Here is a 24874-nt window from a genome sequence, read left to right as displayed (position 1 = left end):
TATTGTCTTTTTACTGGTAGCAGGAAAATGCTCTTAGATTTTCAGACTCATGCCCAAATATCCTCAGCTGCTCTTGATAAAAAGGAACTAAATTAGGACACAAGGATGGCATAGTCACCAAATATATGAGCCATGATCTATGGCATCCCCAGTGTCATGAATTCACTAGGTGGCCTTAGGCCTCTCTGCAATATGGTGACAGTTCTGCTGGCCTTCCTTATAGAGCTACTGTAAGGATAACAAGACAGTTCATGCAAAGTGCTTTCAGCACTGGAAGCAATGCCCCAGTGCAAAGCCAACAAGGTGTAGTGGCTGGAGTGTCAGACTAGGATCTGGAGGACACAAGTTAAAGTCCCCACTCTGCCATGGAAGCTCACCTTGGGTCAGTCACTCTCGGCCTACCTTGACTTACAGGATTGTTGTGCGTCTAAAATGGAACAGGGGAGAAAGACATTGTGAGTTGCTTTGGGTTCCCACTGGGGAGAACAGCACAGTATAAACATCTAAATAAATAATATTATTTATTATAATAATTGGTAAATAATTGATGTTAACTGATGCCCAAGTCAGAAAGAGACTCTTGTATGCCAAGCTTTCAATTCCAATTTTTGGTTCGAGTTTATAGGCTGCTTCAGAATAAGGGACTATTTTTGGATAAATAGCCTAATTCACTAATGTGTCGGAGGCCTTTGGCAACCCATCACTCACCATTAGATGGATGTGCTGCTGAGCCAGAGAGGAGAGCAGGAGAATGGGTGGTCTCCCATGTATTCCTGCACTCAAGAAAGCAGCAACAAGAAAATGAGTGCCTGTTCTCATAAGCTCTTGACGCTTTCTTGGGACACCCAGAGCTCTGCTTTAGGAAATTTGCCTAAATAAGGATGTGTTTATTTAGCGAATCCATTCTTGCTGTCCAAATTAAATCAGAAGCCAGAAGAGCCTGGGGTGAGGGTGGCGGGAGATTGGGTTTCAGGCCATTCCAAATACAGAAAGAAATCTATGATATTTTGGATATTACCAGGCCTTTGAATTCAGTAGGAGCTCACAGGAGCACACCCCCTGAACCTTTCTGAGGGTTCCCCCTCCTCCTCCCCACCTACCTTGTCCATTGAATTGTAGGTGCAGCTGTATAACAATCCCTGGATTAAGAGAGAGGGCAGCCAGCCAGCCACCAGGAGCTTTGCCACACCCCCAGCAGCCCTCATCAACCTCTGGGGAAGTCCACACAACCCTTTCTACACTTCTTATGTAATTTTGGGTGGCGGATGGCTTGCTGGTCTTTTGACTGGGGGGACAGCCAAAAAGACCCCCAGGTGAGAGGAAGAAGGATTTATATCCTGCCCTATACTCTGAATCTCAGCGTCTCAGAGCGGTCACAATCTCCTTTACCTTCACACACACACACACACACACAACAGACACCCTGTGAGGTAGGTGGGGCTGAGAGAGCTCTTACAGTAGCTGCCCTTTCAAGGACAACTCCTACGAAAGCTATGGCTGACCCAAGGCCATTCCAGCAGTTGCAAGTGGAGGAGTGGGGAATCAAACCCGGTTCTCCCAGATAAGAGTCCGTGCACCTAACCACTACACCGAACTGGCTCTCCTTTCTTGCATTGGGTTGCTTTTGGAAGGTGGGGGTGTAGCATATGCTAATGAGTTATGCTAATGAGCTCCACCACCTATTTTTCTACAAAACAACCCCTGGATATTACTAATCACCAAGAGAGAGAAAGATGAAATTAGGCTGGAGACCCTGCAACTGAATAAGATGCAAGTCAAGCTTCTAGAATCCCACCCAACCCAGCATGAAAGCTGAGGCAGAGCTTAAGTGGAGCAACATTTAGCCACTTCCAAAATAGAATAAAATCCATCTAGGATAGAACAATGTTAATGTCAGCATTCTAGAATCTTAAATGTCTAATTGAATTTTCATACTCCCCCTCAAAAAAAAGTTTTTTGATCAGATCTCATTCAATTTGAAAAGAAGATTTTTTAGTGCAAGAAGCACAAGGGTCCATGCAGCTGCTGAAGGAGTATGTCTCAACACTTTGGAGCAAAATTAAGTATCTAACACCCACCAACAAATCTGACAGAATGCTTCAAAAACAGACTCAAATCCCATTAAGTCTCAGAAACAGATGGTGATCCAATTCATAACGTTCAAGCCCAGCTATCCACTCAAAAACCTGTTCCAAATGCACTCTAAGCAACAATTGCTCCAGGCGGGGACCACACGCCCTTCCAGAAATATCTGCCCAGTTTCATTTTTATTCAGATCCTTCTCCAGTAATGCTTCAGCAAGCGGTTAGTGTTCACTTGCCTCCCCCACTCCCTCCCCTCATCTTCTGCAGAATTTGCAGAATTAAACCAGCTTTTTCTAATCAGACCCATCCATGTTCCCCCTCATGCACTGGGCAACCGATTCAGATAACCAACAGTGATGCTGTAAAGTCAAAGGAATCTAAGCCTCATCACAAATATGGTTCTGTTTTGTTTTTATTTTATAATTGAGCAGACACAATTAACCAGACAAGAGAGGCAAACTCCAAAAGGACTAACTTGGAAGCTGATAAGTCTCTTCCAGAGTCATCACCCCATGACTGCTCATAAAGGGGAGAAAAAACAGAGGTTGCTCAGAATGGCTCCAAATCCCTGTGAAGTTCTACCTTTCACAGGCCAAAGCAAGCTGACTTTTTCTATTAGAATCTTTTCTACACAGTCAGACCAGAGTGGCGTCTGCAAAGACTAATTTTTTTAGACATTTGTGAGTTGCATGACCAAATTATTCTCCCCAAAACTGAAGAGATCAACACACTCTTAAGAGACAGAGTCCTTAGAGGGGGAAAAAATGGTTACAGTTTGCATGAAGTTGGATCTTAGCTGAGGGGGTTGGGGGCACCCTAAACTGGTCATTCGTTTTAAGATCTTAGGGTATAATCCTAATGCCTGGTCCCTTAGAAGTAAGACTGTTGTCCATGAGGTTTACTTCCACATAAAGCTGCTTCAGATTGCATTGTGAGTTGGCTGTGCATACAGTCCCCTTCAAGAAACTGAAGCCCATTACAAGAAGAGGAGCACGGTGGGGGCATGGAAGGGACTGTCTATAAAGTGTGGCTAATGGTGAAAATGGGGCCACAGCCATGATGTGAAGGAAATGGGATCTGTGGGTTGCATGGGATTTAGTCTTCAGTAAATGGGCACAGGACTGCAGCTGTGCTGAGTGGCAAAGTGAGGAAGAGAGACTTAAAATTTGTTTCTTACATGTGACATACCTAACAGACTTTTCCAAATGTGGGGAACTTACTGAGTCTCCTTAAGAGAGAAATGTGAACACCGGTAGTTTGTTGGGGGAGGGGGCTAAGCCCAAAGATGAGGGGGGAGCTTTGGCTGTCAAGCTGCATTGCTAGCCTTGTCTACACTTTTGACAAGGCCAATTTGATGTGCTCCCTACAAAGACCCGCCCTGAGTGAAAATTGCTAACAGAGACCCCCTTCTTCTAGGGCTCTTGCTGCTGTTTATAGAGGGGAAGACATTTCTTCCCTCCACCCGGTCTGTCCTTCTCTCCCTGCAGCTACGGAAGAACCCAGACCTTTATATTTAGTTCCTGGGCAGACCAATTGCCTTGCCGCCACCATGAAAAAACAAACAAAACAGAGAATTGGAATTTCAGCAGATTTGATCCATGGATCCTTAACTCACTTTACTGGGAATAGCGTTATTGAAATCAATGAAGATAGGCACGTTCCCACTGCCTGCAGTTTTACTCTTTCCGCTGAAATCCCTCGCAACTAAATGGGATCGTGTCCTGTGCAGGACTGCCTCGCCCCGCCCCGCCCCTGCTCCGAGACCCGTCAGGCGTTTTGCATGAGTCGGTTGTCCAGGGTCTGAAGCCGGGGAGACTCTTTTGGCTCCAGGTTTTTGAGATCCCAAGCTGACTCGTCCTTTAGCGCCGGAGGAGACCCGCAGGAGGCTGTGCAGCAGCCGCCGCCGCCGCCCTGGAACCAGCCCAGCTTTTCGTGCCTTGCCCAAACAACTGCTGTTCATCTCCGCGGGGCCGGCGACCGGAGAGCAGCGCTTCACAGGGCCTGGGCTGTGCAGGCAGCAGCAATGCGGCGGGGGACAACTGCGACGCCCCAGTACCAGTTCGGCGCTGCCTCCGCGCAGGGTTGCCAACGGTCTGCCAGGAGAAAAACGCCCTGGCCCTTTAGCGGCGGCTTCATGTGTGCACGCGGGCGAGGGAAGCTTTGCATGGCACGGAGGTCAAAGCCATCCCGTTACACCCCTGTGAAAGGACCAGCGCATCCTCCCCACCGCGGCCTGATAAAGAGGACTGGCGAACTGGAAAGCTTGTGCTCCCTTATGCGCCATGGTGGGTTCTGCGCTCTTGGCTCTTTGCCCCTGTCTTTTGCACCAACAGGCTGTAACAACTTGTCCAGTTGGCAACCCTCCTCCTAGCACCCACCCAGGGAGCAATTCCTCCTGCCTCAGCTGTGACCCAGCATCACTTTCTCCCGCCAGGAAGGAGGGAGGGCTCCGATCCTAGGTCACCTTTCATGCGGAGGGGGGAGGAAGGGCGTGGAGGAAGCCAGTCCCATGCGGTGGGTCCGGGTTCAGCTGCCTGCTGTGCCCAGTGCCATGAACCACAGCGTGCCACCCCGGGCCATTTATTCGCCTTCAAGCTATCCTGCCTCGCAGGTCAAGGGCCCTGGAGGGCGATAGAGACTGGAACTCAGCGGATGATTCCCTTTCCTCGGGGCTGCAGTTTAAAGCCAGCCGCCCTCCTCGCTTACCTTCAGGCGATCGTTTAAGCAGGGAGCGGCAGCCAAACTACAGACCTTCATTATCCTGGTCATTTCCCTACACATTAACATTCTACTCGGCCCGCTTTTCTGCTCTCCACCCCCCCCCCCGCTACTTTTACCCCATTGGAAATTAAGAGATAGGTGTTCTCCAGAAATAAACTCGAACGGCAAAGGGTTCCCAGGCCAGCCACATCGACACAATGTCGCCAGAGGGCCCCCCCCCCCCATTTTGGCCAATGAAGATCTTTTGCTGACCCAGATTCTTTTAGGTCTTCCGCGGGATACAACGCCAATGCGGGGGGGGGGGGGGGAGGGCAGATATTCTGCCAGCTGAAGAATTCTGGATCTATCCAAAACTGACCAGCTCGTCATCTACGTATTTTAAGGAGCCTGCTCCAAACTCTGCTCGCTGTTTACATCTTTATTCATAGCGATTTTAACAAATACGAAACTGGCTTTCCTCCTTTCTCCCAATCTCCCTATTTTAAACAACTTTATTTGGAGACCGGGATTAAGTGCAGCAGAAGAATATCTGCAAGGGAGCCTAAATGTGCTGAGCATCACAGCCCTTGTTGCAGTAGGATGACAATGCTCACGTATCAAGACTCAATCCTCCGCCCCGCCTCCCCAATGAGGATTTATGCAGTTTCGCCGGCCAGGGCCAGGGCCGGATCCCAAACCCATGAAGCAAGACGAAGCGTGCAATCCTGAGAACATTATCCCGAGAGTAAGCCCCACTGAGCAGTAGTAGGGCTCTGAGTAGAACTGTTTAGGATTGCGCTAGTCAGCTGCACTCCTAAATCTCGCTTATCTGAGCGAGGAAGCCCTATTTAGCCCCATAAGAATTGCCGCCATGGAAGCGTGCAGAGGCAGCCAGGAACTAATATAGCAGATGCCAGGGGGATTTCAAGGCCGGATCATAAGTGGACTTACTTGGAAGAAAACTCCACGAAAATCTATGGGACGTGTCTTTGCAGTGAGGGCGGTTGTGTAACATTTGGCGGCGGCGGCGGGGGGGGGGGGGGGGGAGGTGGTTCCCCGGGATTACAAATTCAGCAACTGATCCTACCCGTCTATTTTCACCGGACGAACGTTGAGGGGGGGTTGCATGTAAGCAGATCCATTTAGGATTACGACACCTACATCCCACACTGCTGAAGAAGAAGCGAGGCCAGCCAGAGATCACACGTGGCCCAGCGGTCTGTTTGGACCAGTCCAGGGGCCCTGCGTTGACACGCCGCCTTCTACGAGCCCCTCAATTCCCAGCGAATCCCGCTCTCTTGTAGTTTCCTAAATCACGTCGGCTCTTGCTAATGCTATAGCCTTTCTCGGGCTTTTGGGGGGCACCCCACTGCTACCACCTCTCTCTCAAATACAGCCGAATCCGTTGTTTTGAATTCGAATCCGAGTTTGGTTCCTATCTCCCCCCCCCCCCCTCGACCTTGCGCTAAACACGTTTCAAACCCTGCGCCGCGTCCCCCCACCTCTCTCCCTCCCCCGGGGCCGCTTGGAGGGGAGGAGAAGAGGGAGCTCTTACCTGGAGGATGTTGGGGTGCCGCAGCCTCTGCAGCAGGACCATCTCCTTGAGAATCTTGTAGGAGGCCAGGCGGTAGCAGTCTTCCAGGGCTCCGTAGAGCTTCACGCAGTGGTCGATGTCGTGGCCGCCGAAATCGACGGACTTGAGAGCCACCGCCAGGCTCCGATTCAGCACGGCTTTGTAGACGGCCTTGGTGTAGCCGGAGCCCAGGTAATGCACGTCGGTCACATTGCTGATGTCCCGGCAGCCCAGCCGGCGCGGGCTGAGAGAGACCTCCAGCTTGACGCTGGGCTCCCTGGGGCTGGGGGTGCTCCGGGCGGCCGGAGGCGCTTTCGGGTTGGCCGGCCTCCGCTCCGAGAAAGAGGAGGACGCGGTGAGCCGCCGAGGAGCCAGATCCATCAGCCGCCGCTCCAGGGGTCTCATCAGCAGCCTGGCCCCAGGAGCCGCCGCCGCCGCCGCCGCCCGATGCTGCTGCTGCTGCCGCCGCTGGTACCGCAGCACCTCCTCGTAGCGCTCCCGGATCTGCTGCGCCAAGTCCCAGCGAGGGCTGCCGCTCCTGCGCTCAGCCTCCCCCGGCACGTCCGAAGGCGAGCCCGCCAGCGAGTGCGTGACGCCCGCCGTTGCTGCTGCTGCTGCTGCTGCGGATCAAAGGCCGGGATGAACAAGACGTTCAGCAAAGTGCCCAGCAAGAAGGAGAGGCAGAAGCCGGCTGCCACGGCCAGCTTTCGGCGCTTCATCGCCCTCCGGCTTTGCGCGTCCCCCGCTTTCGCTGCTCTGGATCAGCTTGGCTGCGATCTCTCCTGCAGCATTCCAGATCAGCAGCAATGGCAAAGATCCCGAGATATTTTTCAAAAAGAAACGCCTCTTCAGGCTGCGAAGCTTCGGCGCTGCTCCTCGGCCAGTCGAGCCTCCCGCATGACACTTGCCTCCCGCCCAGTCTTTATAACGCGCCCCCCCTCGAGCGCTTATTATTAGCTGCACCCCTGCGTGGAGGGAAAGGAGAGCGGGGGGGATTAGACTCTCCGAGCGCTCTACACACATTGTGACGCCACCTGATTGACTGCTCGCGCTTGCCAGTGGAACTGGGAGACCCGCAGCGGGGGGGAGCTGGGAAGCGTAGTCTTCTTCTTGCCGCTGGCAACGAAGCATCTATGGTAGCGGAGACTACAACTCCCAGAGTCCGCTGCTGCTCCAGTTGGATAGGCGGCAACGCACTTGATAACGGTGTAGGCGAGAGGACAGTGGTGAATGGGACGGTATGAAAGGAGCCCTTCTTGCGAGATGGAACGTCGCTGGGAAGGCGGTGGCGGGTGGCAGGGTGGGTGCGTGTTGTGTGATGCTCTTGATCCCTTTCTCCGCGAAATAAATAAATAAATAGAGGCAGTTATGGAAACCTTGGAGGGCAGGAAGATGTAAAAGGGAGGGAGAAATACGTTCAGTCTCCCTCGCCTCCACCCTCTAGACACTAGGACGCTGGCTCGGAGGATGTCATTCTAAAGGGGGGGGTGTGTGGGTGTTTTTGCCTTTGGGGAGGGATTAGGCTAGATGACCTCCTGTTTCCTTTCAAACCTGTGATTCTCGGAAGACTCGTGCTGGCCTGGCAAACGTCCTCGCTCAGGATTTGGGCAGTTTTTGTGTGGTGGGTGTGTCTTTGCTTACCCACGTTTCTAGCATTGAGAGAAACCCCGTCAGTCCCATACAAAAAGTCTGTTGGAGAGAAGGGGCGGGCGAGGGGGAGTGGGACAGCACCCACGTCCAAATACCGATGGGAGGAAAGACTTACAAGTGACTAGGACAGAAAGGAAGGATGGATGCAGAGAGGAAAGAAGGTCGCCTCTTTTTCTCATATTTATTTCCAGACTCCCCCAAAATATCAACTAAAAGGAATATGATCGTCACATTCACACACACACCCTTTGTCAAAAATGTGATTTATAGCTCTTCTAAACAGCTTTTCAATTTATTTGGAAAATGTATTGCACTAAATAGGGTCCAACTTATTTTTTTCGTTGGGCATTTATTTCGCGGATGTGCCTTTTAGCAGGCATGGCAAGGGCTGCCAATCAATCGCTTATGTCAGACAGTCTTAGCAGTAACGTGTCTTCGCTCTCACATTCATATCCGACAACTCCGTACAGGAAGGTAGGCAGGCATTTGAGGGCCGCTTTAATGAAGCTGCCTTAGCTGTAACTGGCGAGCCATTCCACGCACTTCATCACAGCGGCTCCCATTGCAGGTTGTCGAGCTGCATGAGAGTAGTAAACCACACTGGGACTTAGTGCTCACGAGTGGACGTTCATCCGCTCGGGCTACACAGATTCTTGATTGTCACGAAGCCATTTTTTTAAAAAGTCGTCTGGGTTCAGTGCCATCAAACTCCTAGCAGATATTTGTAAGAGCATTCCACCCGTAATAGTGCATCTGGTGAAATGGCTCAGCAACGCTTACAGCAGAAAAAAGCGAGCCAGCCTACTCAGATCTACTCCGTAAGGCTTATTCCCAGGAAAGTGCTTTTAGGATTGTACTGGTAAGCCGTTAGCTCTAAGGCATTACATGACTCTTTGTTATATGTGAATAGAGGATAACTCTCCCTGGAGTCGTTCGGAGAGGGTGGGGGAAATAAGCATTCAAATTAGTAAGCGCAAAGATATTCCAAACACACAACATCGAAAGGATCCACGAAATTCAACCGAGGGACCTTCGGCGTCCTCAGCGTCGAGCTCCTCAGTTTGGGTAGGCGGGTGGGTATTTTAAGGCTGTTTTAATGAGGCCCCCTCTCCTCCCCCACCAATTATCCGAATCGGGAATCTCTGGGAAAGGGGATCTTTCTTAGAACAAGATATGCAAAAGACAGCTGAACTGGCAGGGGGCAGAGATGGTCGCATTTTACATTCCCACTCAACACCAACGAATTAATCTTATCGATAGTTTGGGTGGTCCTAAACGCGCACAGACACGACCCATCCAGACTCAAGGGAGCCCTGGTTCGAGTGGGCAGTCTTTGTGCGGTCAAAGGAGTTCTGTGATAGAGAAGGGATGATGGACCTACGATTCTCTCTAGAAAGGGCATCGATTCTAAGCACCCACAATAATACTGCAAATCGATGAGAAACCTCGACATCCCCCCCGTTATAAGGCATATCAAACTTGATTCGTTTTTCTTCTTCTCCCCGCCCCCCCTCCGGTGGCTCTGTGTTGTGACTAGGAAATGAGAAAGGAAAGGTGCCGCTGAGGCGAGTGCGTTGCGTATACCCCTCCAGCCTAAATCTACAACGCCTGAGCTCTGCATGGGGTCGCCCCGGCCCCACTGGAGCTGCGAATTGCAGGGCTGAGTGCAGAAGGCGTGCTTATCCATCAAGGGCCGCATTACGCTGCTGTTAGCAACTAATTAACAAACACAATTAGCCCCCAGAAGCGACACAAAGGGAGGGCGCGTCAGCGGCGAGGCAGAGGGCGGGGGGAGCCGAGAGCTGCCATTCAAGCCGCCCCCAAGGTTGAGGGAAGGGCCGGGCCCATTCAAGTCGCGCGCGCAAAGGAGGCCAGGACGAAATTGACACGCCAGGCAGGACTGGCGAGCGGGAAGAAGGAACGGCGCCCTCCGAGCAAGACCTGGCCAAGACAGGGCAGGGGGTTCCCAGCACAGATAGAGCTCTTGGGTCACTCGCCAACAAATCCCTGCTGCGGGGAGCCAAGATCTGCTTCAAATTCTCTTCCAATGGCAGCCCATTTTAGCGTGCCTTCCTCCCCGAGACCCAAGCCCCCGACACAGCCGCCTGAGCCCTTTAGAGGAGGGGAAAGACAGCTCTCACTCGCATGAAAGAAAAAGAGCTTAATCGAAATCATGGCATTTTATCTCACCCACTTTCAAAATAACCTGGAGAAGGCTCCTGTGCATCCCTTGGACAGCAAAGGTGACGAACAAGCAAGCATTAGACTGCATAAAACCAGGAAAAATCACAAAACTGCGACTGTGATTTCGGCCATGTCATGAGGAAGAGCTCACTAGGTAAAGCAATTATGCTTGGATAGGTTAGTGGCAAAAGGAAACCAGGCCGCCAAAGAACATGGTGGCTAGACACCATAAAACAGGGGTGGCCAACGGTAGCTCTCCAGATGTTTTTTGCCTACAACTCCCATCAGCCCCAGTCAGCATGGCCAATGGCTGGGGCTGATGGGAGTTGTAGGCAAAAAACATCTGGAGAGCTACCGTTGGCCACCCCTGCCATAAAAGACCAACCTGAGCATGGAACAACTTAAAGAAACAGCACAAGATCAAAAAACTTGGAGAGAGCTGCCCCATGGCATTGCCAAGAGTCGGACACAACTGAATGGTTAACAACAAGAAGGTAGGCTAGGGTGATTGTGGAAGAATGGCCAAGGTTAGGGGGTGAGCTGGAGGCTTTAATCCAACATAGTTTTCTAGCTACATCCTTATTTTATGGCAGCAGCCAGCTAACAATATCATTGCACTATAAAATAATTATACTAGGCATCAGAACCTGACTGGAAAGTGTGAACTGGCCAGTGACGAAAGTGTAGGCTGGCCAGTCTACAACAAGGAATGTATGAGCTGATGGCCAGTGGCTCCCACAGAGGTAATAAATGAAGACTTCTCATTGGCATCTCTTGCTGTTGCCACTTTTCATGAGCCAATGGCAGAGAATAATACTGAAGGGATGTCCTGGGCTCCTGCCATAGGAAGTGCATGCTTTGAACACATACAGTAAGCACATGGCATTGTTCACACACTATGCATATTTTCCCACTACACTGGAGCAATAACCATGTGGTACCTGGCCCTTTCCTTCCCTTAGGACCAGCCATCCTACAGGAACTTTCCATTGACTTGTCTAGCCACCTTTCAGTGCTCAATAGTTCTGCAAGAGGAGGAAGAGAGAGGCTCTTCCATGTGTCCCAATTCTAAATATTTTTAAGTGGCTGTCCCATTGCTTTCCACTGATCTTGCTTCCAATGAAGGATGTTCAGCCTTACACAAACAGTTCACGTCAATTAGACTTTTTTCGAAGAGGGGAAAATGCTCAGGATGGCTTTGGAGTGCATTTCACGTACATCAGTGGGGTTTACTTGTAACTCAGTGTGTATTCCATTAAGATTCTGGTACTGTAGGATGGTGCTGGCTTTGCTTTCTTTTAGAAACCTGTAAACATATATTGTTTTCTTGGAAGAGAGGAACTGCATGAAACAAACATATGTAAGAGGATATACTGCAGAGAAACCATAAAAGCTCCCATCCTCTCTGTGAGGCACAGTGCCCCAGACCCCAATGGAGGGGCTGGACTTCAGCCAAGCTGCCCCCAGCAACAATGCCTTCTTTCTAATGCAGCTCAATGGGGCTGCTTGCGAGAAACTCTGACAGGGGAATCACCAGCGCTCTCAGCAAAGGGGGGAATTGAGCAGGAAGGGGGCAGGAGATAGAGGCAAACTTAAATCGAAGGCAAAAGACTGATCACTCCCCCAAACCCACCGGATTTTTCTTCACAGCCCACCACAGGATCCTCTCTGGGCTCGGGAAGCTAAAGCGCGCCATACAGCTGCAGTTTCAGGATTCTGCCTAAGCAGAGAAAAGAGCCCTTGGGCAGCCTGAGGTGGAAGTTGTCTAGCAGAGGAATGCTGCTAGGCTCACCTGCTGGCTGCAACAAGTGCAATGGCAAATGAAAAGAAATTTTCCTGGCCAAGGCTGAGTCCCCCACACCCACTAATAAAATACCCTACAAGGAACCTACTTAGACCCAGGGGTGTGGGCATCTGCATTCCATGGACTCACCAGTCAGCTAGCCCACCAGCTGCTTACTCCCCATTGCTCTCTATCATCCATGTCTGTATTATGCATTCCCCCAGGATCAGCCCTCCTCCAGCACGGCTCGGCCCCCCAAGCCCAGCCAGTGAGCTGGGATCCAGGGAAGTAGCCATGACAGCATGGCTGAGCCCATGGCTTTCTTCCAGGGCTATTTTTGAGCCGGAAACCTGACCAAGCCAGCCAATAGTGTTCTGGTGCATTCTGGCTCAAAAAAAGCCCTGCTGCCATCCAAATACTAACCAGGGAAAAGCCATCTTCTGAGATTTAACGAGATCAGGCTTGCCTGGGCCATTCAGATCAGCCTTCTTTATTACTATAAAATACTTGTATCAACATTTTTTAACGTGTATAAACATATATGAACATTTAGGCCAAATTCTAATTTAGGCATACACATTTGACAGGTAGAAAATTAGCTAGGTGGTTATGGTTATAAATTGAGCTATCAGTATAAAATATGATATTTGTATTGCATTTATTTATGAATATAATATAGATATACATATCACCAGAAAACTTCCCAGCTAACTTTTCTGATTACCGTAGTTCTCTATTTGAACAGTTATCAAAATCACAATTAATTTCTTGTGACAAAGTGAAACTGAACTCCCATCAAAAATAAGATCCTGAATTAAATGTAATATTATTTTAATTGGATGGCATGTAAACCATGAAACGGTAATTAAAAGAGCGTGGAAATTTGATAGATAACTTGTAGAGTGAGTCTGAAAGAAGAACATGCAATTCCATCCAACAACCTCTGGGTTCTCTCCCCCACCCCAGCCTTTCTAAAACTTTAATAAATTCAAGTCCCTTAAGTTGTATTTCTTATGAATTACTCATAGACTCAACATGCTATCTATTAATTGAGCAGACATAAAGGTTTTAGATGATACCTATGCAAACCCTCAGAAGAATGTGCAGGATTCTTCCTCACCCACATTTACAGTTATTTGCTTTTCAACCAAGTGATAAATTATCATTCACCCTGAGACCCATGGTTAGTCACTCATGATACAAGTGCTTCTCTGCACATTAGCAGAGAGAAGCAGCCGCCAGCTCCATTCCAATGACTTTTAATGAGATTTCAATGTGAAATACTTGTGGATGTTTGGCTCTGAAGCCAAATGCTAAAAGCACAGGCTGAAAACAAGCAAATCAGAGTGAAAATACATTAGCAATAAAGAGGTCTCACTAGAACTGTGTGAGGGCTTAATAATGCATTCAGTGCCCTGGAACATAGTCTGCACACCTCACAGTGGTTGACTACAACCTTTGTCCTCACCCCTCTCTTTCACAGGCATGTGCTTATGCATGCATGCAGAATTGGCCCATGAGATTTCATACAGTGAAAAGCCAAATGACTAGCTACCATAGTGCCACCTACTGGTACTTGATTGCTGCTGAAAATATCCTAAAAACAGGCTGTGGGGTGGGGGTTAAGCACTTTTTGTAACAGCCTTGGATTCAAGCAGTATATAGGCTGTAGTTTTCTTCTGCACACTAGAAACAAATCCATAGAAACAGTACTTCAAAGCTTCCTAGCTTCTTCAGAGAGGTAGTGTGACCACCACCATACCGGTAGGATGGAAGATACTCCATACAAGAAATTACAGTGAGATAGCTAATAGATATACATGGAAAAATGCATCAGGAAAATCGACGTAAATGCAAGAGGGGCCTTCTTCACATACATGTGCTGGGCTTGAAAGCTGTTTCAGGAGCAGCATGTGTGCCAACTCACCATAACACCTCAGGGAGGAAAGGATGATGACAGAGAAAGGCTATTATGATAAGAGCTGGCCAACTGGTTGTGTTATTAATATTCACAAATATACCAGAGTTATTTGAGAAGTCCCATGGGGAGCAGTCAGCAAATGGTTCCAGGTATATGTTAAGGAGTCTGCTAATGCACTCAGAGCTACATCCTTCGGTACATGTGTGTGGATATGTTAAGTACCACTGAGTCACTTCCAAAATGACCTGCAAAATGTCCTATTGTTAATAGCCTTGCTAAGGTCTTACAAACTGTAAGCTTCCTTGATTGATTCAATCCATCTCATGTTGGGTCTTCCTCTTCTCCTGCTCCTTCAATTTTTCCAGTGACTTGTCTCATAATGTGACCAAAGTACGATCACCTCAGTTTAGTTATTTTAGCTTCAAGGGAGAGTTCAGGCTTGATTTTGTCTAGAACCCATTTATTTGTCTTTTTGGTTGCCCATGGTTTTTCAAATGAATCAACTTTCTTCCTGTCAGTTTTCTTTGTTGTCCAATTTTCACACCCATAAATAGAAATAGGAAGTACTATGATCTTGATCTTGGTCACCAGTGACACATCTAGCTCCTTCATGGCTGCCTTTCCCAGTCTTAGTCTGCTTCTGATTTCTTGGGCGCAGTCTCCCTTTTGGTTGATGATGATGGAGCCAAGGGATAGAAAATCTTCAACAATCTTGATTTCTTCATCATCAGTCTTAAAGTTATGTAATTCCCCAGCTGTCATTGTTTTTATTCAACTGTAATCCTACTTTAAAGCCCCGTGGCACAGAGTGGTAAAGCTGCAATACTGCAGTCGGAGCCCTCAGCTCACGACCTGAGTTTGATCTCAGCGGAAGCTGGGTTCAGGTAGCTGGTTCCAGGTTGACTCAGCCTTCCATCCTTCCGAGGTCAGTAAAATGAGTACCCAGCTTGCTGTGAGGGTGGGTGGGGGTGGGGGAAGTGTAGATGACTGGGAAAGGCGATGGCAAACCACCCTGTAAAAAGTCTGCCATGAAAACGTTGTGAAAGCAACGTCACCCCAGAGTCGAAAATGACTGGTGCTTGCACAGGGGACTACCTTTACCTTTTTAATCCTACTTTGGCACTTTCTTCTTTAACCATCATCATAGCATTTTTTAGGTAAGAGCGATCAGAAGTAATTTACCATTGCCTTCTTCAGGTAACCATGGTTAGCTGAAGAGTCACTGTCATTGTCTATGATTGATCCTCCCCCAGTGTCATCTTCACTACTGCTGTTGCTAAGCGTTTAGCCTCTGGACAAAGTCTAAGCTCCTAATAGTATTGCTCTCAGCTTCACTGACACACACTTTCTGTATACATTTTCTTATATCCTTCTGTGTCATTGTCCTATAAAATAATGCTGCTCTACAATTAATTCCCTGAGGACATACTTTTCACCCACACTAAACCTATTTTCCTTATTGTTCACTTCAGATCCCAACAATGGGCCCAGACTCCATCAGTCAACTGTTTCCTTTTCCAATTTTGGATGGCATTTAGACAATTTTATGATGTATGTTATCTTATGTGGAGAAACGCCATTTTAGTCAGTGGTGGTGCTTCATTTGGCAGGGGTCAGTAAATCCCTCAGCAGGCTTTGTAGCCTTCCCCTCACCCCCCCTCCCTTCCAGAGCCAAACCAACAACGCTAGGGGGAAAATCTCCTAGAGAGGCAGGAAGTGCTGTTGTTCCTTGCATGTGTTAGGCAGTAAGAGAAGGCAGATTTGAACTGGGGCTCGAGCGAGCATGTGGTGAGCAATGGAGGCTCCTGCCTGGGAGGGCCCAGGCAGGCAGACTAAGTAAGTAATTCACAAGACAGGGCAAGTTTAGATCAGGGCCAGCAGGACGCGTTTATAATCAACTTTTCTTTGTTATGCTGTGCTGTGCTAATTTTGTAGATGCAACTGTTTTTGTTTTGTTTTTCTTTCCCTATCCTTTTCTCTTTTAAATAAATGGTTTTTTTTGTTTAAAATGCTGGCAGTCAAACTCTGTACCACATAGATCCCCAAACCGCTTTAGACCACGCTGTTTTTGAGAAGGGGGCCCCGGGGAAGGGGGGAAGGCACGCAGTTGGATAAGGTGCCAATCCTCCAGGGGTGCCCCAAAGAAGCGCTGAGGTCTCTGTGAAACCCAAGTGCAGGGTGGCAGAGGACCTTGAGGCCTGGCCTCACAGCTGGAGAGGGGGATTGGGAGTCCTGTTCCTCTCAATCTGAACCCCTAGACTGAGCAGGTGGTGGCAGCGAGCCCAAGGGGCAGGAGGAGAAATAGCTCCCTCCAGGAGTTGGCGACTCAATAGGGAGCTGACGGGACCGGGTCTGAAGGCAGAATCGGGCCGGTTCCGTCACATCTTAAGTAAAGTCTATGGAGTTTGACTTCCCCTATGGCATTTGACTGCTCCTACTGCAGCCCCTATAGGTCTCCAGCTTGGGAAGTTCCTGGAACTTTGGGAGTGGTACCTGGGGAAGGCAAGAACAAGAGGGACCTCAGCAGGAGTGTGTTTCCAAAGAACATACACTCTGAAGTTGCCATTTTGTCCAGAGGAACTGATCTCTGTCATTTGGAGATCTGTTGTACTTCCAGGCCTCCACTGGATGGTCTAGAACAGGGGTCCTCAAACTACGGCCCGCGGGCCAGATGTGGCCCGCTGAGGACGTTTATGCGGCCCGCTGGGTTATGGCAAAATCAGACCGGAAGTGACGTTCGACCTAAACTCGCGTTAGCAACGCACACTTCCGGCACTGGGCTGAGGCGGTGGAGGCAGAGTTTGAGGCGATACTGAGGTGAGGTGAGTTCCCAGGCCAGGGTGTGTGGTGTGGGGAAGGGAGAGAGATGCAGAAGACGGAGAACCGACGGCCCGCAGCCTTGTACAGTTACTATAGTCCGACCCTCCAACAGTCTGAGGGACAGTGAACTGGCCCCCTATTTAAAAAGTTTGAGGACCCCTGGTCTAGAAAAAACAAGAAACCACAGTACACAGTAAACACCATGTAACAATTACTATATATAATGCACCACTGTTGCTTCAATACTGAATATATCCATCAAATAACATACTCAATCAGTGCACGCATGTAATGATTTGCAAAACTGCAACTCCACCTTAGTCCATTTCAAAGTCTCTGGTCCTGTAGAATAAGCTGGTTATCCAGTCAAGGAAAATTCCTCAGGAGCTTGTACTGAATAAATGCAACTAGAACAGGCTTTGCATCCTGCCAGGAGAATTTCTTCACAGGTTGTGCAGATAAAGTTGTGATAACATGCACCCTAGGCTAATTATTCAGCATGTTTCAAGATTGTGTCTCTTCTTCCCATCACCTTATTGAATATGGAACTATAAAACAAAAATCACTTACAGTATCTCATTCATGCACACACCATATACATACTTAAAGATCATAGAACTCACCCACTGCTCACACTTCCTTGTTGCAAAAGTCACACACTAATGTTGGCAGTCTGGTTCTCAAAGTGACTAGAAAGGCAAGCTCTAGATAAATGGTTACAACATCAACAACTATTATTCCAATGATACATTCTTAAAGCTACAATGCTCCATTTTTACTAAACAACATTACAAGCTTCTACATAGAATTACAACATATCAGATGAGAGTAATAACTACAACAAATAACCTTGAGACAATTTTATAAGAAGGGGCTCAAATCCAGAGTGCCATTTAAACCTTGAGGTGCCAGTGTTCCAAACCTACATTATGTATAAAGAATGATTCCTTCAGAAGTAGTAAGTCGTCAATGTTATAAGGGTGACTATTAGAGCACCGTGAAGCAGAGTAGTATAGCTGCAGTACTGCCGTCAGAGCCCTCTGCTCACGACCTGAGTTCGATCCCAGCGAAAGCTGGTTCAGGTAGCTGGCTCAAGGTTGACTCAGCCTTCCATCCTTCCGAGGTCAGTAAAATGAGTACCCAGCTTGCTGGGGGGAAAGTGTAGATGACTGGGGAAGGCAATGGCAAACTACCCCGTAAAAAGTCTGCTGTGAAAACGTTGTGAAAGCAACGTCACCCCAGTGTCGAAAACGACTGGTGCTTGTACAGGGGACTACTTTTACCTTTATTAACCCAATAAACAACAGTACATTGAATATCCTTAGGGTCATGTTGCTTCTCCATACAATGTCCCACAACTGGGTTATTCTGGACCTGAAGTCTAACTCTCGATAAGTGCTCAAGGACCCTAACTTTCAAACTCCTCATAGTAGACTCCATGTGAGGTGCCTAACCTTTTTCCATGTGATGCTCCCCTCCCCCCAGCTACTATTAGCTTCTGTAGAGGAAAAGACAGGTTGTCAGTCTCCCCCCCCCCCTTAGAGGTATTAGAAGTAATAGCAATTCTACAGGGAAAAGAAAAACAATGGGAAAAGGTTAAGTGTGTTGCTGTGTGCCATGGTCCTGATCCATGTAGAAACTCCACCTCCTTCCTCATGGCTGTTTCAAATTACATGGGGATGGTGAGCTGACAATGGCTCTAGTAGCTTCCTCCTGAGTAGTAACTGATAGGGTTAGTAATTACTGTGGCAGTGAAATGTAATAAGGGTAAGCCAGGCCCACCCACAGAAAAACTCTTAAGGGGCAGGTTTTTAAAATTGTATTTTTGCAATATTTGCATGCCATTGACTTAACTCTGTCAAGATCTAATGTGCAGATAAGCTTCTGGTGATGATGTTTTTTAATGGGTTTTTGTTCCAAAGTTTCTCTCTTAATGATAGGTTTTGATATTTGGTATATTACCGATGTGACACGTCTAATTATAATTAAACACATGGTTGCCCCATATAGTGCCCATGAGTGGCAAGGTGCCCACAGGTTTGTTTCCTGGTGCCTGCTTGCTTCTTGGATTAAATCCACAGGGTTTCTAATGCAATAGGAGAGAAGGCACCTTTGCTCTGCTCCCTACCAGCTGACTGACTAGCAGAACACAGAACTCATCTCAAGCAGGTGTGTCACAGCTGTGTGCACCTTCTGTTTGGCCATAGACGCAGCTTTTCTTATATTTCTGGGCTTGGAACTCTCTCTCTCTCTCTCTCTCTTTCTGGCTCCATGGGGAATAAACTCTTCCCTTTCTTTAGAAACTGAAACTGATCAGCATCTCTTCCCAAAACAAAGAACCAAATCCAGTTTCTTTCACATTCAGAGGAGCTTCAGAACAGCCAAGAAGGCACCACCTTCACATCTGCAGCGAGCCCTCATTCAGGATCAGCTGACTTTGTTGTAGGAGAACACTTGGTATGGATGGAACCTTCCAGCCTATCATGACTGGCCCTGCCCTCCTCTAGTGCTTGGCTCACCTCTGTGGTGGCCTTGTTTTGTGCTAGTACCTACTACTTGTTCTCAAAATTCCAAAAGTGCCTATAGGGACAATAAACTCAGGGACCCCTGTAATTATTTTCAGTTATTATTATTCATTTTCTTATTGTTGTCATTCAAATCAGATCAAAGTTGCCTGACAAGACCATTGTTTATATCATCCCATTATAATAACAGAGCTATAGCTCCTTCAGACAACATAGCTTCAAGAAGATGTAGTGCATTAATCATCACTAGGTCTGTTTATCACACTTGTATATTGTGATGTAGGTATGACTAAAATAGTACAAGTAACAGTGACAGCACACAGCACCGGCCCGAGGGCACATGGCGCCCTAGGCAGACTGGTGGCCTGCCGCCCCCCTCCACAGCATCCCCCATGGCACCGCCCCCCTGCACCTGTCCCCTGCAGTGCTGTACCCCCCCCATGCCTCCTCCTCCCTGCCTTCCCCACCCCAGTTCTATTTCAATGCCTGGAAGGGCAATCGAGCACCGCTCCTGGGCTATTTAAAGGCAGCCTGGAGGAAGTGGGGAGGAGTCAGCAGCGGCACCCTTTCAGGACAAGATTCTTTTGTGCTGCTGCTGGCCTGTCCTGGCGCTGATTGAGCACGCAGGGCGGTTTTACCCACTAATCAGCTGATTGACCGGGGGGGGCCTTTAGATAGCCCGGGAGTGGTGCTCAATCGCCCTTTCAGGCATTGAAATAGACCTGAGGTGGGGAAGGGAGGGAGGAGGAGGCTGGGGAGTGGGCAAACTAGGTGTTTGCCTAGAGGAGAAGGCTAAATTCAGCACCCCCACCTTGCCAGCGCCCTAGGCAACCATCTAGTTGGCTTAGTGGGCAAGCTGGCCCTGACAGCACATACGATCTGTGTACAGGATACACTTGGTTTTTCTTTATTTATATGCTGATGTTACATTCAGGTGGGTAGTGATGTTACTCTGAAACAGTGGAACAAAGTTTAAGTTCAGTGGTCTTAAAGGTGCCACTAGACTCAAACTTTGTTCTCATATTATGTTCAACACATATACAGCTGAATGGCAAACCACCTCTGAAACCTCTCTTGCCTCTCTTGTCTAGCTTGCCACATAGTGGTGCATAATGCTAAAAGAGAACTTCTGGCTGCCAGACAATCTTAGGATCTCCTGGCTATACTACACACACTGCCATATGATAATTAATTAATTACAGCTGAACTGAGAGGTAGTATGGTATAGTGGCTAAGAGTGCTGGACTTTAATCTGGAGAATTGAGCTTGATTCCCCACTCTCCTCCACTTGAAGCCTGCTAAGTGACCTTGGGCCAGTCACAGTTTTCTCAGAACTCTCAGCCCCACCTACCTCACAAGGTGACTGCTGTGGGACAGGAAGGGAAAGACAATTGTAGGCCACTTAGAAACTCCTTAGGGTAGAGAAAGGAAAAGGAAAGGTCCCCTGTGCAAGCACCAGTTGTTTCCAACTCTGGGGCGATGTTGCTTTCACAACGTTTTCACAGCAGACTTTTACAGGATGGTTTGCCATTGCCTTCCCCAGTCATCTACGCTTTCCCCCCAGCAAGCTGGGTACTCATTTTACCAACCTTGGAAGGATGGAAGGCTGAGTCAACCTCAAGTCAGTTACCTGAAAACCCACCTTCCACGGGGATTGAACTCAGGTTGTGAGCAGAGTTTAGGATTGCAGTACTGCAGCTTTAACACTCTGCGCCAAGTCTTCTATTCTTCTGAATGTGTTATTTGAACCCACCTTTATCCAAGTACTGGTCCCCAATTTCATTTGTAAAGTGGATACACATTGGCTCTTTCTTACAAGCAAATGCACTGTGAGCATATGACAGACTCAAAGTCACCCAGCAAGCCCCCATGGGGGGGGGAGGGATTCAGACCCAGGCCTCTCAGATTCTAGTCCAACACTCTTATCACTACACCATGCTGGCTCTTGATGGTAGTAATGACTAAATAATTAAGGCTGCAAGCTTTTGAATGGGGAGCCTGCTGAAAAGCAACTGTTGATGGGGGATGTATCAAAATCACAGTTCAGTACTTCTGCAGATGAAAAGGAACACCAAAGAAGCACACAGTGGCCAAAAAAATTATATTTATACACACGCACACACACTGTGGCTAATAGCCACTGATGGACCTCTGCTCCATATTTTTATCTAACCCCCTCTTGAAGCTGGCTATGCTTGTAGCCGCCACCTCCTGTGGCAGTGAATTCCACATGTTAATCACCCTTTGGGTGAAGAAGTACTTCCTTTTATCCATTCTAACCTGACTGCTCAGCAATTTCATTGAATGCCCATGAGTTCTTGTATTGTGAGAAAGGGAGAAAAGTACTTCTTTCTCTACTTTCTCCATGCCATGCATAATCTTGTAAACCTCTATCATGTCACCCCGCAGTTGACGTTTCTCCAAGCTAAAGAGCCCCAAGCGTTTCAACCTTTCTTCATAGGGAAAGTGTTCCAACCTTTAATCATTCTAGTTGCCCTTTTCTGGACTTTTTCCAATGCTATAATATCCTTTTTGAGGTGCTGTGACCAGAATTGTACACAGTATTCCAAATGAGACCGCACCATCGATTTATACAGGGGCATTATAATATTGGCTGATTTGTTTTCAATTTTCTTCCTAATATTTCCCAGTATAGCATTGGCTTTTTTTATTGCAATCGCACACTGTCTTGACATTTTCAGTGAGTTATCTACCACGACCCCAAGATCTCTCTCTTGGTCAGTCTGCCAGTTCACACCCCATCAACTTGTATTTGTAGCTGGGATTCTTGGCCGTAATGTGCATTACTTTGCACTTGGTCACATTGAACCTCATCTGCCACGTTGACACCCACTCACCCAGCCTCAACAGATGCCTTTGGAGTGCCTCACAATCCTCTCTGGTTCTCACCACCCTGAACAATTTAGTGTCATCTGCAAACTTGGCCATTTCACTGCTTACGCCCAACTCCAAATCATTTATGAACAAGTTAAAGAGCATGGGACACAGTACTGAGTCCTGAGGCACCCCACTGCTTACCGTCCTCCACTGCAAAGACTGCCCATTTATACTCACTCTCTGCTTCCTATTAATTAGCCAGTTTTTGATCCACAAGAGGACCTGTCCTTTTATTCCATGACTCTCCATCACCACCTTTGTTCTTGCACAAGCTTTAAGAAGGCTGAATGCAAACAAATTTTTCCATTCAGTCTTCCTTAATTCCAAAGGTTGGATTGAACTAGTTTTCCCACTGGTGAAAAAGAGATGAGTGTCCCCTATGACCACAAAAAGACGATATTGGGGGTAACGGGACCTGTGTGGACAAAGTTGTAGTAAGGAGGGGACTAAAGGAAGACTGAGTGGAAAAATTTGTTTGCATTCAGCCTTGTTAAAGCTTGTGCAAGAACAAAGGTGGTGATTTCAGCCAATTTCCCCCTTCTGGCTTGCCCCCTCCCAATCTTGTTGCATATTATTCTAAAAGATCCCCCCCACACACACACACAATAGTGGCCTTCCAGGGGTGCAGAGGATTGCTCAAGAATAAGGAAAGCTATATTGATTGTTTCTGCAAAGTCTCTCCATCCACAGATCTTGAACCCAGCCCTTAGGATCTTTTCATTCATGTCCCAAAGCACCTTTAAACCACTCTTATGCTCTTGGAACACCCACTAAATGCTGACAATGCAGAACAGGAATCTGAAAAGAGATTAAAAAAAATATTGTACACTTTAGCAGCATTTAAACTTGCCAACACCAACCTCATTTTTGGTGTTATATGTGGAAACATCTTTACAATCTTATTAAATGCCACCCTTGAGGCAGGTTACTGCAAAGCCCTCTTGGTTTTTTATGGTGTGAATAAGATGGCTCTATCAGCCTCTTGGAGGTAGAGTAGTCTTCAGGGTTAGAATTCCCCTGGGCTGCTGGCATTGTTTTCAGACACCTAACAGCTATTTACTCGCCTCACATTTTAATCACAGAACCAATTTAGTGTCGGATTAGCAGCCTTCACACCATAAGCAAAGGAAAACCTCCCATCAAGCATACAATGGAGGCTTTTCCACCTAGGAGATTTCTTATCAGATAATGGAGCAAACATTACCTTATTGAAAGAGCTTGTTTAGCTAGGTCCTTTGCATCACAATTTTACCTGGGGTGGTTTAGGAGCAGGAATGTCAATAGGCCAAAGTAAAAGTAAGAAAAGGCCACAAGACTACATGCTGACAGCAAAATTGGAACTTTTGCTTTAGCTCTTCCCACAATTAAGAGCAGTAATTAACCTTCTTTAAATAGAAGAGAGGTCCATCAATGGCTACTAGCTCTGGTGATTGAAGGGAGCCTCCATATACACAGGCAGCTTCAAGGGGAAGGTCTTGGCTTCTATGGCCTGTTTGTTTGGTCCTCCTGAGCAACTGGTTGGCCACTGATGGACTAGATGGAGCACTGGTCTGAACTTAACATATGACCTGCCGCAATGGATCAGCCCAAAGGACAATTTAAGTCAGTCTATATCCTGCTTTAGCTAACCAGGGGAGAGAGTAAAGGTATCAGTCATTCCTGGGTGTTTATTTCTAATATCTTATGAACACTTGGCTTCTAAAGATTTTAGATATGCACCCTTCATGAATTCATCCAGTCTTATGTCCTTAACTTCAGCTAAGACAGATGCCAACCCTATATCATACTTTTAAAATTACATTTAGATCTGACCCTTCATCCAAGGAGTACAGGATGCTATTTTATCTTCAGAATAGTCCCAGGAGGTTAGATGAGAATGACAGAAAAGTGATATCAAACCTCTTCCTCTTCCACTGAGCTTCATGACTGAGCAGAGATTAGAACTTCAATTCAAACCCAACTCTTGGTCCACTACAAAGGTAAAAATAAAGGTAGTCCCCTGTGCAAGCACCAGTTGCTTCTGACTCAGGGGTGATGTCGCATCACAACGTTTTCATGGCAGACTTTTTACAGGGTGATTTGCCATTGCCTTCCCCAGCCATCTACACTTTCCCCCCAGCAAGCTGAGTACTCATTTTACCAACCTTGGAAAGATGGAAGGCTGAGTCACCCTTGAGCCAGCTACCTGAACCCAACTTCCGCCAGGATTAAACTCAGGTCTTGAGCAGAGTTTGGACTGCAGTACTGCAGTTTACCACTCTATGCCACAGGGCTCCTATGCCATGGGGCTCCTACTGTGTTGCATACCTTGCGGCAAACAACTGTTAGTTAATTATGTATTGCACAAAGAAACACTTCCTTGGATTCCTGAAGTGACTCCAAGTTCTAGGTATGTGTGAGATGGAGAAGGCAGAACAGGAACAACAAACAGAGTATAATTTTTGTTCATTCTCTTAGCATTGCTGATTTAAAAGATTTCATAGCTCAGCATCTAATATAAGCATTAACCAACCTTCTCCTCCAATATAACCCACTCTCATTGCTTCTTCTAAACAGTGTGCCATTGAATCAAAAATGACTTGTAGTGACCCCATCAAGTTCCATCTTATGTGGTTTCCAAGGCAAGAGATGTGAAGATTGTTTGTAATCACCTTCCTCTGCACAGCAGCCCCAGCCTTTCTGGGTAGTCTCTCAATCAAGTACAAACTATGGCTGACCCTGCTTAGCTTCCAAACT

At 47.6% G+C, this 24874-nt stretch overlaps 1 protein-coding gene across 1 annotated transcript in view; it reads right to left on the bottom strand.

The window, feature by feature from the left end:
- The window catches only part of PKDCC (protein kinase domain containing, cytoplasmic), a 61567-nt gene extending 54371 nt beyond the window's left edge, over positions 1-7196 (bottom strand). Inside the window, 2 exon segments of the mRNA XM_060247443.1 lie at positions 6340-6966; positions 6969-7196. Of these exon segments, the coding sequence (XP_060103426.1) occupies positions 6340-6966; positions 6969-7076 (735 nt within the window). The 5' untranslated portion in view covers positions 7077-7196.
- Positions 7197-24874: the final 17678 nt, after the last annotated feature.

This window comes from Heteronotia binoei, chromosome 1, assembly GCF_032191835.1.
Source record: "Heteronotia binoei isolate CCM8104 ecotype False Entrance Well chromosome 1, APGP_CSIRO_Hbin_v1, whole genome shotgun sequence".
In the NCBI taxonomy this organism is placed as follows: domain Eukaryota; kingdom Metazoa; phylum Chordata; class Lepidosauria; order Squamata; family Gekkonidae; genus Heteronotia; species Heteronotia binoei.
Note: the sequence above shows the minus strand (reverse complement) of the source record. Positions and strands in the feature narration are given on the sequence as shown.